Genomic DNA, 18,726 nt, shown 5'->3' on the forward strand with positions numbered 1-18,726 from the left:
TCCCTGACGCAGCTCCGTGCCGCCTCAGGGGGCTTTTCCAGCGCCCACCCCCCGCGCATGCGCAAAGTTCGCGCTAGCCCTCCTACCCCCCCCCACCCCCACCCCCCCACACAGGAAGCGCTGAGCCCTGCGCGCGTGTTTCACACTGGGTGGGCTTGAATCGGCCCACCAGAGTGAAATTGCGGTTCGGCCCCCATCGCAGGCGTCAGTCAGCTTCCCAATCGCACCCCCCCTCCCGCCCCTGCCGAGCCCGTCCGACAAGGGAAAAATCCTCCCCCCACCACCCCCATGTTTCATTCAGTGCCTTACCTATCTCGCAGTTTTCCCCAGTGAATCCAGGGACGCAGTTGCAGGTGTAGATTGTTCTGTTGGACAAGCAGGTTCCCTCATGCAGGCAAGGGTTTGTCTGGCAAGGGTTTGACTCCTCTGAATCTGAAGAAAACAGAAGGTTAGAGAGAAACAGAGCATCGTCATGAGGAGAATAAAGGGGAGAAACTGCTGGGGTTAGCATGACACACACTGATATCTGAAAGTGGACCCATTAGAATTACATTCTTTTGCTTGACAATTATCGTTGGTTGGTTCACTGGCAACCACTTTACTCGGGAGCTGAAGATTAATGATTTATTTATGCTCGTGAGTAGGAGAAAGAAGTCATTTCAGTTCGTATCTATTCTGTCTGAAGCTCTCACACGTCCCTTCTGGTCCTTCACACCTTCTTCCACCGGACATTTACATTCCAATTCTCCCACTAAGCTCCTCTGCCTTGCTACGTCTTTCTATGGGTTCAAACGCTTCCTCATTGACCATGTCTTCAATTATATCCTAACCATTTTCTTCAGGGCATAGTGAGCACAGAAATAGGAGAATAGCGCAGATGAATGCGTGGCTTAAGAGTTGGTGCAGGAGAGAGGGTTTTAGATTCCTGGGTCACTGGGACCGTTTCTGGGGAAGGTGGGACCTGTACAAGTGGGACGGTCTACATCTGAAACAGAGCGGGACTAACATCCTTGCAGGCGGGTTTGCTGGTGCTGTTGGGAGGAGTTTAAACTAATTCAGATGTGGGGGGAGACACAGAATGTTAGCAGAATAGGGACACATCATAATACACTAAAACAATCAAGTCAGAGGGAGTTCAGCTGCATTAAGTTTCAAGGGAGTAAGGCAAGGCTGGATGGCCTTTACTTTAATGCCAGGAGTATTACAGATAAAACGGATGAGTTAAGGGTGAGGATTAACACGTGGAATTGTGATATAGTAGTTATCACAGAGACGTGGTTGAGGGAGGGGCAGGAATGGCAGCTCAACATTCCGGGAGATAGAATCTTCAGGCGAGACAGGAGAGGGAGTGAAAGAGGAGGAGACATTGCATTGTTAGTTAAGGAGTCAGTTACTGCAGTAAGGAGAGATGATATCTTGGAGGGGGCATCGAATGAAGCTTTGTGGGTAGAGTTTAGGAATAAAAAAGGGGCAGCCACATTGTTAGGTGTTTATTATAGACCCCCAGATAGTCAGCGGGAAATTGAGGAGCAAATATGTGCACAGTTTGTGGAGGTGTGTAAAAACAATAACAATAGGATAATTATATTAGGTGATTTCAACTTTCCCAACATTAATTGGGATAGACATAGTGTTAAGGGCTTGGATGGAGTGGATTTCTTGAAATGTGTACAGGAGAACTTTTTACATCAATATGTAGAGGGTCCAACTAGGGACGGCGCACTGCTGGACCTAATTCTGGGGAAGGAAGCCGGACGGGTGGCTGAGGTGTGGGTGGGGGAGCATTTTAGTGATAGCGACCACAACATGGTACAATTTAAGCTTGTTTTGGACAAAGAAATAGACATGTTGCAAAAAAATGTTTTGGATTGGGGGAGAGTGGATTTTAGTAAAATAAGGCAGGATCTGGCCAAGGTAGACTGGGAACAGCTACTTGTGGGGAAATCTACCGAAGTGCAGTGGGGGGCATTCAAAAAGGAAATGGGGAGGGTTCAGGCTCAACATGTTCCCTCTAGGGTGGTAGGAAGGAGTAACAAGCCCAGAGAACCATGGATGACCAGAGATATTCAGGATACGATGAGAAAGAAAAGAGAGGCTTTTGGCAGGTACAAGGGAAGCAAATCAGCGAAGGCATTAGTGGAGTACAGAAAGTGCAGGGTGGAGCTTAAGAAAACAATTATGAGAGCAAAGAAGGGATATGAGAAAGCTCTGGCTGGTAAAAGTAGGGAAAATCCCAAGATATCCTATAAGTATATCAATGGGAAGAGGATAACCAGGGAAAGAGTAGGGCCCATTAGGGACCAAGGGGGCAATCTATGGGTGCAGCTAGAGGACATCGGTAGAGTGTTGAACAAATACTTCACATCCGTCTTCACCCAAGAGAATGAGGATGAAGGTATCGAACTCGGGGAGAGAGACTGCGAGGTTCTTGAGCAAATTGATATAGGGAGTAACAAGGTATTGGAGGTGTTGGCAGGCTTAAAATTGGACAAATCTCTAGGTCCGGATGATTTTTGTCCCAGACCATTGAGGGAGGCAAGGGAGGAGATCACAGGGGCTCTGACCCAAATTTTTAATTCCTCTCTGGCTACGGGGGAGGTGCCAGAGGACTGGAGAACAGCTAATATGGTTCCGTTATTTAAGAAGGATTGTAGAGACAAGCCAGGAAACTACAGACCAGTGAGTCTCAATTCAGTGGTAGGGAAACTATTGGAGAAATTTCTGAAGGAGAGAATCTATCTTCACTTGGAGAGGCAAGGTTTGATCAGGGATAGTCAGCATGGCTTTGTCAGAGGGAGGTCATGTCTAACAAATTTGATTGAATTTTTTGAGGAGGTGACCAGGTGTGTAGATGAGGGTAGTGCAGTTGATGTAGTCTATATGGATTTCAGCAAAGCCTTTGACAAGGTCCCACATGGGAGACTTATAAAGAAGGCAAATGCACATGGGATACAGGGTAATTTGATAAGGTGGATTCAAAATTGGCTTAGTTATAGGAGACAGAGGGTGATGACAGAAGGAAGCTTTAGTGACTGGAAGCCAGTGTCCAGTGGCGTACCACAGGGATCTGTGCTGGGTCCCCTATTATTTGTCATTTATATAAATGACATAGATGACTATATGGGGGGTAGGATTAGTAAGTTTGCGGATGACACAAAGATTGGACGGGTGGTTAACAGTGAGGTTGAGTGCCTTGGGCTACAGGAAGATGTTGAGGGGATGGTCAAATGGGCAGATAAGTGGCAGATTGAATTTAACCCTGAAAAGTGTGAGGTGATACACTTTGGAAGGAGTAATTTGATAAGGAAGTATTCAATGAACGGCATGACACTAGGAAGTTCTGAGGAACAAAGGGACCATGGCGTGTGTGTCCATAGATCTCTGAAGGCAGAGGGGCATGTTAGTGGGGTAGTGAAAAAGGCATTTGGGACACTTGCCTTTATCAATCGAGGCATAGATTATAAAAGTAGGGAGGTCATGTTGGAGTTGTATAGAACCTTGATGAGGCCACAGCTGGAGTACTGTGTGCAGTTCTGGTCGCCAAATTATAGAAAGGATGTAATTGCACTGGAGGCGGTGCAGAGGAGATTCACCAAGATGTTGCCTGGGATGAAACATTTAAGTTATGAGGAGAGGTTGGATAGACTTGGGTTGTTTTCGTTGGAGCAGAGAAGACTGAGGGGTGACCTGATCGAGGTGTACAAGATTATGAGGGGCATGGACAGGGTGGATAGGGAACAACTGCTCCCCTTATTTGAAGGGTCAGTCACGAGGGGACACAAGTTCAAGGTGAGGAGTAGGAGGCTTAGGGGGGATGTGAGGAAAAGCTTTTTTACCCAGAGGGTGGTGACGGTCTGGAATGCGCTGCCTGGGAGGGTGGTGGAGGCGGGTTGCCTCACATCCTTTAAAAAGTACCTGGATGAGCACTTGGCACGTCATAACATTCAAGGCTATGGGCCAAGTGCTGGTAAATGGGATTAGGTAAGTAGGTCAGGTGTTTCTCATGTGTCGGTGCAGACTCGATGGGCCGAAGGGCCTCTTCTGCACTAAGTGATTCTGTGATCCTGTGAATAGGTTATGGGTAATGTTAGAGCCTAAACTCCAGTGATTGAAGGAAAAACCGAGAGCATGTAAAGAATTCCAAAATAAAAGCAAAAATACTACGGATGCTGGAGATCTGAAATCAAAACAGAAAATGCTGGAAAAACTCAACAAGTCTGGCAGCATCTGTGGAGAGAGAAACAGAGTTAACGATTCAAGTCCAATATGACTCTTCTTCAGAACTGAAGAGAGGTAGAAATATGATAAGTTTTATGCTGTTGAGAAAGGGGAGTTGGGTGGAACAAAAGGGAAGGTCAGGGATAGGTTAGAGGATGGGGGAGATTAAATGAGAAAGCTTTCACGGAACAAAATGGAAAGGGAGTGGCATTGGCAGTAGTAAAGAAACTAAACATTGGTCCAGAGTAGGTGTTAATAGCAGAATAAAGGTCAGCTCTGTCTGAAAGCACAACATGAGAACAAGATGCAGACTGGCACTTGTGGTGGGAAAAGTTCAAAATGGAGGACAGGGTTCATGACCTGAAATTGTTGAACTCAGTGTTGAGCCAGGACTCAAAGTTCTGCGATTAACACTTACTATTGGAATCATATTGAGCTCAAAATGTTGCCTCTGTTTCTCCACAGATGCTGCCAGACCGGTGGAGTTTTTCAAGCACTTTCAGTTTTTATTGAAGAATTCCAAAGCTTCTGGGACAGAAAGGTTCAAGTAGAAGAAGGAGGGACAAGGCTTGATTTGAACATTAGAGTGGGAAGGACAGGACAGTTGGAGCTTAAGAGGATCAAGAAAGGAAAGATAAGAGGAGTGCGGATGATGAATAGATGCATGAAATAAACACTTGCAATTGATTGCACATGATGTTGAATTTATGCAGCTCAAACGTGTTAATTAATTCTAATGGGAATGAAATCATTAAACATAATGCATTTAGTATCGATTTAAACGCAAGGGAATCAGTTGATGGCCAAGAAGGTTTCTATCAACAAAAACTATTATCTTTATCCTAACCAAATGATTTTGATTATAATTAACACCATGGTACCTTCAAATACAATCAAAAGTTAAACAGAAAGGCAAAGGATTTTCACATCTTCAGAAGCTCTCTAACATTTTTCCTGGATTCCTGCAATCACCTGCAATGGTTTCCCCTCCCATTCCTGCACCATTACCTCTGGTGTCCCCCAAGTGGCCCCTTCGCTTTCTCTTCTACATCCTGCCCCTCAGCAACATCATCCAAAAGCACAATGTTACTTTCCACATGTACGCTGATGACACCCAGCTCTACCTCACCACCATCTCTCTCAAACTCTAAATGATCAGATTGTTTATCTGATGAGCAGAAATTTCCTCCAATTAAATACTAGGAAAACTGAAGTCATTCAGTCTACAGTCCCAGTAATAATTCCCTCGCCATTGACCCCAACCATCTGAGACTCAACCAGCCTGTCCGCAATCTCGGTGTCATATTTGACCCAGAGTTGAGCTTTTGACAACATAGAACCAGAGAAAAGAAGCTTAGAAAACATATCCGGGTCATCACTAAGGCTGCCTATTTTCACCTTTGTATCATTGCCCAACTATGCCCCTGTCTCAGCTCATCTGCTGCTGAAACATCATTCATGCCTTTGTTAAGCTGGAGTCAACTATTCTAACACAATCCTGCCTGGTCTCCCACATTCTACCCTCTGTAAACTTGAAGTCATCCAAAACTCTGCTGGTGAGGCCACAGCTTGAGTACTACATGCCATTCTGCTTGCCACACTATAGGAAGGATGTGATTGCACTGGAGAGGGTGCAGAGGAGATTCATCAGGATGTTGCCTGGGTTGGAGTGTTTCAGCTATTAAGAGAGACTGGATAGGCTAGGGCTGTTTTCCTTAGAACAGAGAAGGGGGGACTGGATAGAGGTATACAAAATTATGAGGGGCATAGATAGGGTAGATAGGAAGAACTTTTCCCCTTAACGGAGGTGTCAATAACCAGGGGGCATCGATTTAAGGTAAGGGGCAGGCAGTTTAGAGGGGATTTGAGGAAAGGGTTTTTCACCCAGAGGGTGGTTGGAATCTGGAACACACTGCCTGAAGGGGTGGTAGAGGCAGGAACCCTCACAACATTTAAGAAGTATTTAGATGAGCACTTGAAACGCCATAGCATACAGGGCTATGGGCCAAGTGCCGGAAAATGAGATTAGAATAGATAGGTGCTTGATGGCCAGCGCGGATATAATGGGCCGAAGGGCCTGTTTCTATGCTGTATAACTCTATGACTCTATCTCCACACTTAAGACATTCCTCTTTGATCAAGCGTTTGGTCACTTAATATCTCCTTATGTGGTTCAGTGACAAGTCTTGAGTGATTATGCATATGTATATCTTGGGATGTTTTACGATGTTAAATGCACTATACAAATGCAAGTTGTTGTTGGAACCACCTCAAACAGCTTCACCATCAGTGGCCAATTCATAAAAAAAGCACAATGTTGGTGACCCTTCTATTGACGGGGAGACCTTTCCTCCAGTGGTGTCAAAAATTCAATCAATGTGTTGGGAAGGGGAGAATGATTGAATGGGTGAATGGGGAATGGAGCTATTTGTACAGCTCTGGACACAGCCATGAGCGGTCGAATGGCCTCCTTGTGTGCTGTATGGATGCTATGCGATTCTATGACCAAAAGCAGAGTTCCAAAGTCTCCTGCTCCTCCCAAGCATGTTATGCCAGCCACATGTCATGTCTCAAATCACTCAGTGTATCCCAAAATGTTAATTCCTGAAAGGAATCTATCAAATTTGCCTTTGAATGAATCAATATTAATTGCTTCCAGTGTCTTCGCATGGAGTTTGTTCCATGGGTTGTCCATTCACTCACTATAATATGGACTCCAATATTAATCTGATGCTGCTTCGACAGGGGTTTGCTGGGAGAACGGGATTGTGTGGAAGAAAGCCAGAAGTCAATTGAACCGGTTGGAATGTGCAATCCCAACTCAATTGAACAGGTCGGGATGTGCAATCCCAAATTAATTGAACAGGTCGGAATGTGCAATCCCAACTCAATTGAACAGGTCGGGATGTGCAATCCCAAATTAATTGAACAGGTCGGAATGTGCAATCTCAACTGAACTGAACGGATTGGAATGTGCAATCCCAACTGAACTGAACGGATTGGAATGTGCAATCCCAACTGAACTGAACAGGTCGGAATGTGCAATCCCAACTGAACTGAACGGATCGGAATGTGCAATCCCAACTGAACTGAACAGGTCGGAATGTGCAATCCCAACTGAACTGAACGGATTGGAATGTGCAGTCCCAACTGAACTGAACAGGTCGGAATGTGCAATCCCAAATTAATTGAACAGGTCGGAATGTGCAATCCCAATTGAACTGAACAGGTCGGAATGTGCAATCCCAAATTAACTGAACAGGTTGGAATGTGCAATCCCAACTCAATTTAATAGGTCGGAATGTGCAATCCCAACTCAATTTAATAGGTCGGAATGTGCAATCCCAACTCAATTTAATAGGTCGGAATGTGCAATCCCAACTCAATTTAATAGGTCGGAATGTGCAATCCCAACTCAATTCAATAGGTCGGAATGTGCAATCCCAACTCAATTTAATAGGTCGGAATGTGTAATCCCAACTGAACTGAACAGGTCGGAATGTGCAATCCCAAATTAATTGAACAGGTTGGAATGTGCAATCCCAACTCAATTTAATAGGTCGGAATGTGCAATCCCAAATTAATTGAACAGGTCGGAATGTGCAATCCCAAATTAATTGAACAGGTCGGAATGTGCAATCCCAAATTAATTGTACCAGTAAACCCATCTCCAAGTGGTGTGGTCCATAGTTGCATGATGCAATCCCAGTCATTTATAAAGGGATGCTCCACAAATGGTATAGAGAATGGGTACCTCACAAAGAGCAAGGTCAGCACCAGCAACTACTGCTGGGGACAGGCAGGAGGAGGAGGGAGATCATTGTCCCCAGTGATGGGTTGGAGAAACCTGCTGCTCTCACCTAAGAAGTTGAAGTTAGATGTAGATGAGGAAGTGAGCAGCAGGAGCATTGTATATGCCTCATGGATGCAATGTAGGAAGGAGTTTACTGGCCTAACCAGTAATTAGTCTTAAGGGGTCAGCTATGTCGTAACTGACAACATTATTTGCCCCCACCTGGTCTTCAGGGCCCCATTGTCAGGGTCAAATGGAGTCAGAAGCCCGCACTGTGTGGAGAACAGTCACACCGCTGTGATTTTCCCCAAACTGGAATGATTACTGGCCAAGCAGGCTCATCGGAATGACAGAGGGCAAACTCTTGAAGCTGGAGGCTCAATGGGAGATCCTCCAGCATTCTAGAAGTAACAGGCTGACTTTACGGGTAAGTGTGAGAGAGGCCGCCCCAAGATGGGGGAACCCTCAGGAGTTGGGCCGCCATTGACAGAAGGGGAGCCTGCCTGGAGTGCTGGCCCCCAATCATTCCCCGCTCCTCCGCTCCTCCGCTCCCCCACCAGGCAGCTGCAGTGTTCCCCAATGCCTCAGGCAAGCTGGAGGCTGACTGGAAAATTCTGATAGTATAGGCAGGATCATCCCCCTGTCGGGGAGGTTGTGCGGGAGCGGGCGCAAGCGGGTGGGTTCCCGATCAGTGCCCCCGGTCGGGGGTGTGTCGCCATTTTACGTGGGCAAGCCAATTAAGGCCTGCCCAGCGTGACACGCGCCAGGAAGCGCTATGGGCTCCCTGTATGGACGGGGGGGTGGGTGGCAAAGTTCTGCCTCAGGGAGATCGGCTCAAATGTGGACATGCCCATAACTTTTATTTTGAAATATTCTGAAATCTTAAAATCCCTCTTGAAACCCCATCCCGCCCGTGGATGAGGTTTCATGTTTTCTCAGAAGCCCACCGGGGCTCCCGGCCTGCCCGCCAACATTAAGGTTGGACGGGCAGGTCCATTGATTACTTCAATTGCTTTATGAATGGCCCTAAGTGGCGTTGACAGGTCGGCGGGCATGCAGCCAACTCAGCTCCGCACCCGCCGACCTGAAAATGTAAATGACGCGGGGTGACGTTGGGGCACCCGCGTCATTTTCTGTATCAGCGAGCGGGGGGACCGGACAATGCAGCCCTATGTCTTAAATAGGCCTTTAGTTCCACAGGCTACCCGTCGCTTGGAGACACATCGCCCTGCCCCACCCTCATCCCACCTCCCAGAAACCAGCACACCAGCCAGCAACATGACTTCTCATGCCCACCCTCCTCCGTTCTCATTCTCAATGGGGCTAAAAGTCCTTCCCATGTTAATTAAGAATAATTATGGTTTAGACTTAACAACTTTTCAATGGCAGGGAATTGGACACAGGGCTGTTGTGTTAAGAATGAACAGAGGGTCAGAAAGGTGGGATTTGAGGGGGTTTCTCAAAAATGCGGAGAGAGGCAGTGAGGAAGGAGTGGTTGAGAGTGAAGAGTCAAGATTGACAGGGCATGTTGGGAATTCTGGAGGGACAGGAGGTGAAACACATTTGGTGGGAATTAGAGAACAGAGGGATGGGGTAGAGGTAGGAGTCAGAGGCTTGGTAAAGGAAACTGTTCACTGTTATCCATTCAATATCATCATCTCCGGGTCTCACCCACCAGGAGTGTGTATTGGGAATTCAGTGGGTCTGCTCCTCATGTCCCAACTCCCTACCCTTACTCCTGACTTTGCTATCTAACCTCTTCCTCTTCCAAACCTCCCCAAGTCTTGCAGCCATCCCACCAGCCTATTCATTGATATTATTAAAAAAATACATTCAATCCCAGAACAGGAGCGTGTGCTATCCAACTTTAGGATGAGATGTTAAACCAAGGCCTGATCTGCCCACTCAGTTGCATGTAAAAGATCCCATGGTCCTATTTTGAAGACCAATATTTATCCCTCAATCAGCATGACCAATAGGACAGGAGGAAGGGTCATAGTCCACAGATGCTGCCAGGCCTGCTGAGTTTTTCCAGCATTTTCTGTTTTTATTTCAGATTTCCAGCATCCACAGTATTTTGCTTTTATCGCCAAGTTGTCTGGTAATTATCACATTGCTGTCTGTGGGAGCTTGCTGTGCGCAAATTGACTTCCGAGTTTCCTACATTACAACAGTGACTACACTTCAAAAATGCTTTGGATGTCTGGTGGTTGTGAAAGGTGCTATAGAAATGCAAGTCTTTCTCCCTTTTATCAGAACACATTCAGGATGTTGTCCCAAGCATTATTTATTAATTTTATAGATTCCCTCATTACGGACAACTCCAGGCCAAATAAATCATTACCATTTGAAACACGGATAATCACAAATGCAGAAAGTACATTTTTTATGCACTGCTGAATTGGTGTCATTAAAAGGTGTAGTGAGGGATTCTTTGAATGATGGCCATTGATCAGGATCCATCTATGATCAGTGCACTTGTTGTTGCTCCAGATTAACCTAAAGCTCCGGAGATTCAGGTTTTCAGACGTTAATGGTCTCGACTGTTCCAGGCTGTGTGGGCCCACTGGAACGATACTTAGTGTGTGGTAGTATCACAGAAAAGGCAACGTAACTCCTGCTGGCTCATGTTTAACTATCCGCCCCCTCGCTAAAGTGTGCAAGATGCACAAATATGCCATCAGCATGCCCCCTATTTCCACTGGGCTGATAAGGAGTTGTATAGCCACATGTGTAAACCGGGCTTTGAACAAGCTCTTGCTAGAATTATCAAAGCAGCATGCAGATGCCTTAACTGTTAATTGTGTTAAAGCCAGAGTCTGGATGTGTGAGGGCTCTTTGCACAAAGTTGGAATATTAGAAAATGCACAATGTGTTCCTTTTGAAGAACCTGCCCAATGTGCAAACTAACTGGCACATACACACACATACCTATATAAACCCTCTGCATACAAATATCTAAACACAGACACACACTTTTTTCCCCTACAGTCCTGCCCCATTCTCTTAAGCTGCTGATTCACGCGCATTCCTATTGTTTCCACTGGATTTCACTCGCTGTATCCCTCACCTACTTACCCACCAGCAGTGGGCACACTGGCTGTTATTGCTCTCCATAGCTCACAGGCATTGAGGATAGTTACCCCAACATACAGCCTCTACTGAGCTCAGCTAACTGGTCACTGATTGGGGACCAAACCTTTAGAGAGACTCTTTAGAAAGAAAGAACTTGCATTTATCTAGCGACATTCACAAGCGCCGGACGTCCCAAAGTACTTCACAGCCATTGAAACACTTCTGAAGTATAGTCTCTGATGTAAAGTAGGAAACTGGTCAGCTAATATGTGCACAGCAAGCTCCCACAAAGAGCAATGAGATAAATGACCATTTTAATTTGATGTTTGGTTGAGGACACCAGAGAGGGCTCTAATACAAAAGGAAAATACTTGGGAGATGCTGGAAATCTGAAATAAAAACAGAAAACACTCAGTTGGACAGGCAGCACCTGTGGAGAGAGAAACAGGGTTAACGTTTCAGGTTGATGACCTTTCTGGTGCACCAGGGATAATTCTCCTGCTCTTCTTTGAGTAGTGCCGTGGGATCTTTTACATCCACCTGAAAGGGTTTCAGTTTTTCCTCATCTGAAAGACGACACCTCTGACAGTACAGCACTCCCTCTGTACCGCACAAAGCATATCAGCCTGGAATAAGCTTTCGATAGTGGCATCGGAATCCACAACCTTCTGACTCATAGTTGAGAGCGCTACCCACTGAGCCATGCCTGCTAACTCATTGTAAGGTGCAACTAATAAATGGAGCCATTGTGGAACTGAAAATCTCTGCTTTCAAAGAAAAAACAAATGATGCTCACTGCACCATCACCTGGCAATAGAATCTAGCAGCCCTCAGAGAAATCTTACATTGCTAACAGTATATCTACTAAGCTGGTCTGATTAGCTGGGAAAGAGAATTCATACCCCAGGCTAGGATCCAGCCACTGAGTGGAGACAACCAGCAGCCCCTGTCCTTTCATGTGATCTTTCATCTAAATTCTCCCTGAAGGAGAAATGTGCCAGAAAGCCGAATGATTTAAGCCGGTGAATTAAGCGATTAGGATACGCGTTTGCAGTTGGCAGGGCCTGCAGCAAAAGATGACTGACAGTAAAAGAAGGAGGTTTTTTTTTCCCCCCCCACTTTATGGAGTCATACTACACGGAGAAGGAGCCATTTGGCCCATCATATCTGTGCTGGCTGTGGGGAGAAGTCAAACAGGTTGTTGACTCACTCTCCCCCATTTAACAAGGTACTTACAAAAGCACGATTTCTCGCGTCGTGAGAGGTTTTTAAGAGTTTAGGAAAATCAACAGTAATAAATTCAAAGAAGCAGTGAGACAATCTACTGGTTTATGGGAGTGGAGGGATCATTTAATATTCAAAGGGGTCACCAGGCATGTAGGGGATGCCATCACTTTGTTTGAACTCACGCGCAGGCTCACACGTTAAGAGCTCCAGATTCTGCCCTTCCAGGTACCAGATGCAAATGCAGCAATAAAAAAAGATCCTTTCCGAATTTAGAAAATGACTTGTTGGCAATTTCTTTCAAAAAAAGGAATAATTGTGCAGCGAGGTAATTTATTATTAATGAAGTCCTTGGAGCTATCTCAAGCAGGGCCATCTGCATTTAATTTTCTAACAATTAGTCACATCTTATTAGTTGGAAACGGTTCTGTTACAAAGCCATCTGTCACCCTGGCGACAGACTGGTAACAACTGGTAAGTTAAAAGATCCTCACAACACCTTGATATTTTGGCTGCGATGGGGTTCGCACAGGATGCTAATCTCTGTACCACGCATAGTGTTGGAGCTCAGGTCTGTGGTGTCAGCAAAACTTGAGAGGTAATGATTGACTCGACAAAGGAACCAGACCGGGACAGGAGGAAGGATGTAAACCTGGTCCATCCATTTCGAACCTGGGATGAGAGGTCTATGTCCTACGACAGGAGGCTGAGTAAATTGGGCCTATGTTCTCTGGAGTTTAGAAGAATGAGAGGTGATCTCATTGAAACATACAAGATTCTGAAGGGGTCCGACAGGGTAGGTACCGGGAAGTTGTTTCTGCTGGTCCGGGGATCAAGTAAACGGGCACCATCCCCAGGATAAGGGGCTGATCATTAGGACTGAGATGAGGAGAGGTTTCTTCCTCAAAGGGTTGTGAATGTTTGAAATTCTCTATCCCGGAGGGTTGTGGATGCTCCATCTTTGAATATATTTAAGGCTGAGATGGACAAATTTTGGGTCTCAGGGAATCAAGGGATATGGGGAAAGTGGAGTTGAAGCCAACGATCAGCCATGATTATGTTGAATGGCAGATCAGGCATGATGGGCTCTATGGCCTGCTCCTGCTCCTATTTCTTAGAGTTTTATGTTCTTAAGGATGAATTCCCTTCACTCAGTGTTCTGATTTCACTAATTTTGGAGGGATATCACTTGTGATATTATAGCATGGTAGGTATGTTACTGCAATAGTAGCCCAGGCTTACTTAGGCTTCATTCCTCCAGTCTCGTGCGGGACAGTAGGCAGCAAGATTCCACCACAGGCCCCAGTCCATTGCAAGTTCTTTCACTCCAGTCCAGGTGATGCCCCGCTCTTGAAGGTCCTCCTTAAATGTACTTTGCCGGTCTTCTCTGGCCGGCCCCGTCTTCTTTTTCCACCTGGCGATGTCCATTCTAACCCAATTTTCAATGTCAAAACCATCACCAGAATCATCATCGCCTGGGACATCCACACACCCTTCCAGATGTCGCAGGTGCTGCAAGAAGTCAGAACCCATCGACTTGACCTCCTAGGCATCAGTGAGATGCAGTGGACAGGCCAAGGTCGACCAGAAGCCTGAGCCAATATTGTGGAGGCTTGAGTTCAAATCCCAACAAGGTGGTTCTGGAATTTACATTTAGTTAAATAAATCTGGAAATAAAGCTAGTATCAGTCATGGTGACCAGGAAAATATGAGATTATCGTAGGTAAGGAAATCTGCCATCTTTACCCGGTCTGGCCTCTGTGGCGACGCCAGACTCACAGCACTGTGGTTGACTCTGAATTGCCCTCTGAAATGATCGAACAAGCTATATTCAAGAAGATATCTCACCACCATCTTCCCAAGGGCAAAAAGTGCTGGATGTACAGTGATGCCTGCATCCCATGAATGAGTGAGAAAAAGTGGTTTTTTTTTGAAAAATTGAGATCAAGGGCCAAGGCCCATAGTATGCAGAGCATCAACAAGTTTGGAATTAGAGAGCAGGTGAGTTAGTCAAGTGAGATGAAAGAATAGGAGGAGGCCACTCGGCCCCTCTAACCTGTTCCGCCAATCTATTAGCTCATGGCTGGTCTCATTTAGGACTGAGATGAGGGAGAAACTTCTTCACTCAGAGGGTGGCGAACTTATGGAATTCTCTACCACAGAAGGCTGTGGAGGCCAAGTTACTGAACATATTTAAGAAGGAAATAGATAGATTTCTGGACTCTAAAGGTATCAAGGGGTGTGGGGAGAGAGCGGGCTATGGTGTTGAGATAGAGGATCAGCCATGATCATATTGAATGGCGGAGCAGGCTCGAAGGGCAAAATGATCTACTCATGCTCCTATTTTCTATGTTTCTATGTAACATCCATGAGCTTATGGATAAGGATCATTAAAGACTATTTTGATTCCCGATTTAAATACTTAACATTTACAGGTATTCAGCATTTAATTACTCGCAATTCACTGTAAGGAGAGGCCTGTTTCATTAAAGATCAATAAAGATGAGAGTTGCTGTTGAACAGTGTGGGGAAAACTTGCACCTAGATAAGGTGGAGTCTTAGAATTATAGTGATACAATGCAGGAGGTCATTTGGCCCATTGTGCTTGTGTTGGCTCTTTAAAAGAGCAATCCAATCCATCCTGCTCTACTGTCTTCCTCCAAAGCCCTGTATATTTTTCACCTGCAAGTATTCATCCAATTCCTTTGAAAGCCACTATTGCACCTGCTTCCACCGCCCTTTCAGGCGGCGCATTCCGGATCATAACAACTCGCTGTGTACGTTTTTTTCTCCTCCCATTGCCCTGGTTCTTTTGTCAATTACCTGTGTCGTCTGGTTACTGATCCATCTGTTGTTGGAAACAGTTTCTCCCTATTTACTCCATCGAAACTCTTCATGATTTTGAACACCTCTATTACATTTTCCCTTCACCTTCTCTGCCCTAAGGAGAACAATCCCAGCTTCTCCAGCCTCTCCACATCACCGAAGTCTCTCATCCCTGATACCGTTCTAGTGAATGTCCTCTGCACCCTCTCCAAGGCCATGACAGCTGCATGATGACAGCCTAAACATGCCACTAATTGTGATATAAAATTAAGATTCTTCACCGTTTCCAGTGCTAACTCATTCTTTTCCGAAATTGTGCAATTCCTCATTTCCCTCGGTCTTTCTCTGCTCGCTACAATCAATGAGCTGGAAGCTACCAAACCACTTTCTCTCTCCCTGATTTCCCTCAATCCCGGTTGTGCTCTGCACTCTGTACCTCATCTCTTCACCTAGGTTTCTTAACTTGAAAGGAAATCATGATGAAAGAGATTTAGTTGGGAGTACTTCCCTTCCTCGAGCCCGTTACAGGGTCGCTGCTTGTTTTCTGACCAGCTCTCAGCCAAGACCAGTGTCCCGTTCCATTCAAGTTGACTGGGCTGGTGAAATTGGTAATGAGAATTAAAGAGTCACCAGACAAAAATCAATGCCTCAAGTGTTGCCCCTTTCAAGGGGGCACCTGTAAAAACAATCTAAGCCGGACCCCTTCAAACTAGAAGAAGCTTAACACCAATGAAAGCAATACATTGCTATTTTGGTTGATTGTACAATGATAGGACTGTAGTGGCCACCTGTCACGGAAGGGTTTAAGTGTAATGGTGGGTGATCCCTCTCTGGGACCATCCGGGTCCAGGCAAGAATTCAGAACAGGTGGAGTAAGCCCCCGCCACCCCACCCCACTGTAGGGTCCCACGCACCTTAGATCCATGGCTGGCTGTTTTGGCTGGGCCCAAGAGCGGCATCACAAGGTGGTCCCCAACTGGTGGCACCCCCTAATTCTCCAATTTACCCCTATCCCCTCAAACTAACCCCCTAACACCTCCCACTCTCCTTGGGCAGGATTTTCCACACCCGCCCGTCGCCAGGATCTTCCGGTGCCACTGCAAGTCGACGGGCTTCTGGCCGGGGCATCGCCTCGCCCACGGCGGGTCCCACCCACCACGGGGCCAGAAAATCCCGGCCCATAACTCCTCCAAAACCCTCAAATCCTAACACAGCCACCTCCTTCCCCATACCAATGGGGCAGAAGATCATGATGTAACAGAAGCAGATAATGTTCTGCCACAGCATTGTGATTTCAGGCTGGTTCTCCCTCATTAATTTTCAACTAACCCCTGACAGCATAATGCCATTTGATAAAACCAGACATTTGCTTCTCTACTAATCTTTGTGAGGAGATTTGCAGTCCCTCAAGGGTTAGTACAATGTCTTTCCCACAATGAACTGCACATCTTAATGTTCCCTATTATGAATTCCCTGTTCATCTCATAGATATTAAGGTCACAACTTCCCCATAAAGTTAAGATATTTCACTGGGTGACTGAGTGAGTTACAGCATTGCTCCTACAAGTGATAACTCATAACCTCAGGAGCATCAAACGCACAACTGAATGAAGACGGCCTTTCAGTTAAATGAAAGGACCATTGTCAGACACCACAGTCAGTGCAATATTTAATTCACTCTTTGAACATTAATCTTCTGTTGAAAAAGAATGACAGAGAATGGACAGATTAGAAAAAGGCCACTCATTCCAAATGGTTCACGTCAGTGTTGTTTTTTTACGCAAGCCCCCTCCAACTCAAGTGGACTCTTCTCACCTGCACACCTCCATCCCTCCTCCAAGCATCAAGCCTCGTGTTTTAAATGTGCCAATGCTACAACCACTCCAAGCAACAGCAAGTTGCGCATTCTCGCCACTCTCTTGATTGTCACCCTAGGCCCATCTATTAGAAAATCAGCTTCAAAGAGCTCACTCCCACTTGCCCAGGGTTGGAATTATTCAGCCTGATAGTTTGCAGGAGCTGAATTTAAGGTCAATATTCATCAGGGTTATATAAAGCAATGTGTGTTGCCTTCCAGATCCTGGAGTGCTGGGAATTTCCATGCATGGCCTGAGGAAACCCCCTTGCCCCAGCCCTCCCCCCAGCCCCACCCAATGCCACAACCCTTCACACAGGCCACTTCCTGACAGGCCCGATTCTTGTGAAAAGTGCAAGAAAGTGAGGTAAAACTGACCAGTCTCCAGGATGTCTTCCGACTACTGATGGAGACTGATAGTGAGAATGGCCTAAACCCCAGTCCAATGATATTAAAATTCTCTTCTTAAGATTCCTATCCCTCCATGGCCTCGCCCCTTCCATATCTCTGTGCTCCTCCAATTTTGGCCGCAGGTACATACTTCAATTGCTTCAATCTGCCACTGGCGCCCATCGTTTCAGCTGCCTATGGTCAAGGTTCTGGAATTCCCTGCCGAAAACGCTCCATCTTTAAGACAGTCCTGAAACCTACCTCTTTAAACAAGCTTTTGATAAATATTAGCCAGACCACTTCTGCTCTTCTTCAAATAGTGCATTGGATTTTTTCGTGGCCACCCAAGGGAGCAGACAGGGCCTCAGATTAACACCGCATCCGAAAGACGGAATCTCTGTCAGTGCAGCACTCCCTCAGTACTGCACTGCACTGGGAATATCCGCCAAGAGTGGGTGCTTAGGTCTCTGGAGTAGGGCCTGAACCCACTGAGACCCCTCTGACATCTACAGGATTGACACCTGGAACAATCTTCTGGACGGTGAAGGCGTAAACTTTTGACCTGTGCAGGGGTTGGTCAGGTAATAAGATGGGGAGGAATGCAGGCTCTTTATTGCAAACATGCAAAATAGGAGGAGAAGTAGGCCATTCAGCCCCTCGAGCCTGCTCCACCACTCAATAAGATCATGGCTGATCTGTTTGTGTTTCAAGTTCCACTTTTCCATCTACCCTCTGATAACCTTTGATTTTCTTGCCTAACAAGAATCTATCTACCTTTGCCTTAAAAATATCCAGTGACCCCCCTCTACTGCCCTCCGAGGAAGAGAGTTCCAAAGTCACACAACTCTCTGAGAGAAAAAAAATCTCCCCATCTCTGTCCTAAAAGGGTGACCACTAATTTTAAAACAGCCCCCTGGTTCTGGACTCACCCATTTGAGGAAATATTCTATCCACATCCACCTTGATACCATTCAGGATCTTATATACTTCAACCAAGTTACCCCTCACTCTTCTAAACTCCAGCAGAAACAAGCCCAGTCTGTCCAACCTTTCCTCATAAGACAACCCACTCATTCCAGGTATCAATCTAGTAAACCTCCTCTGAACTGCCTCCAACGCATTTACATCCTTCCTTAAATAAGGAGACCAAAACTGCACACAATATTTGAGATGTGGTCTCACCAATGCCCTGTATAACTGAAGCATAACTTCCTCACTTTTATGTTCAATTCCTCTCATAATAAAGGATAGCATTCTGTTAACCTTCTTAATTACAAGCTGTACCTGTAGACTAACTTTTTGTGACTCATGCACAAGGACACCCAGATCCCTTTCCACCTCAGAA

The 18,726-nt window shown here is 45.9% G+C and overlaps 1 protein-coding gene across 1 annotated transcript in view; it reads right to left on the reverse strand.

Annotated features, from left to right (window-relative positions):
• The window catches only part of ncanb (neurocan b), a 149,636-nt gene that overhangs the window by 35,853 nt on the left and 95,057 nt on the right, over positions 1-18,726 (reverse strand). Inside the window, exon 6 of the mRNA XM_078554756.1 lies at positions 310-426. Coding sequence (XP_078410882.1) covers positions 310-426 — 117 coding nt within the window. The remainder of the gene's footprint in view (positions 1-309; positions 427-18,726) is intronic.

This window comes from Cetorhinus maximus, chromosome 13, assembly GCF_964194155.1.
Source record: "Cetorhinus maximus chromosome 13, sCetMax3.hap1.1, whole genome shotgun sequence".
Classification (NCBI taxonomy): domain Eukaryota; kingdom Metazoa; phylum Chordata; class Chondrichthyes; order Lamniformes; family Cetorhinidae; genus Cetorhinus; species Cetorhinus maximus.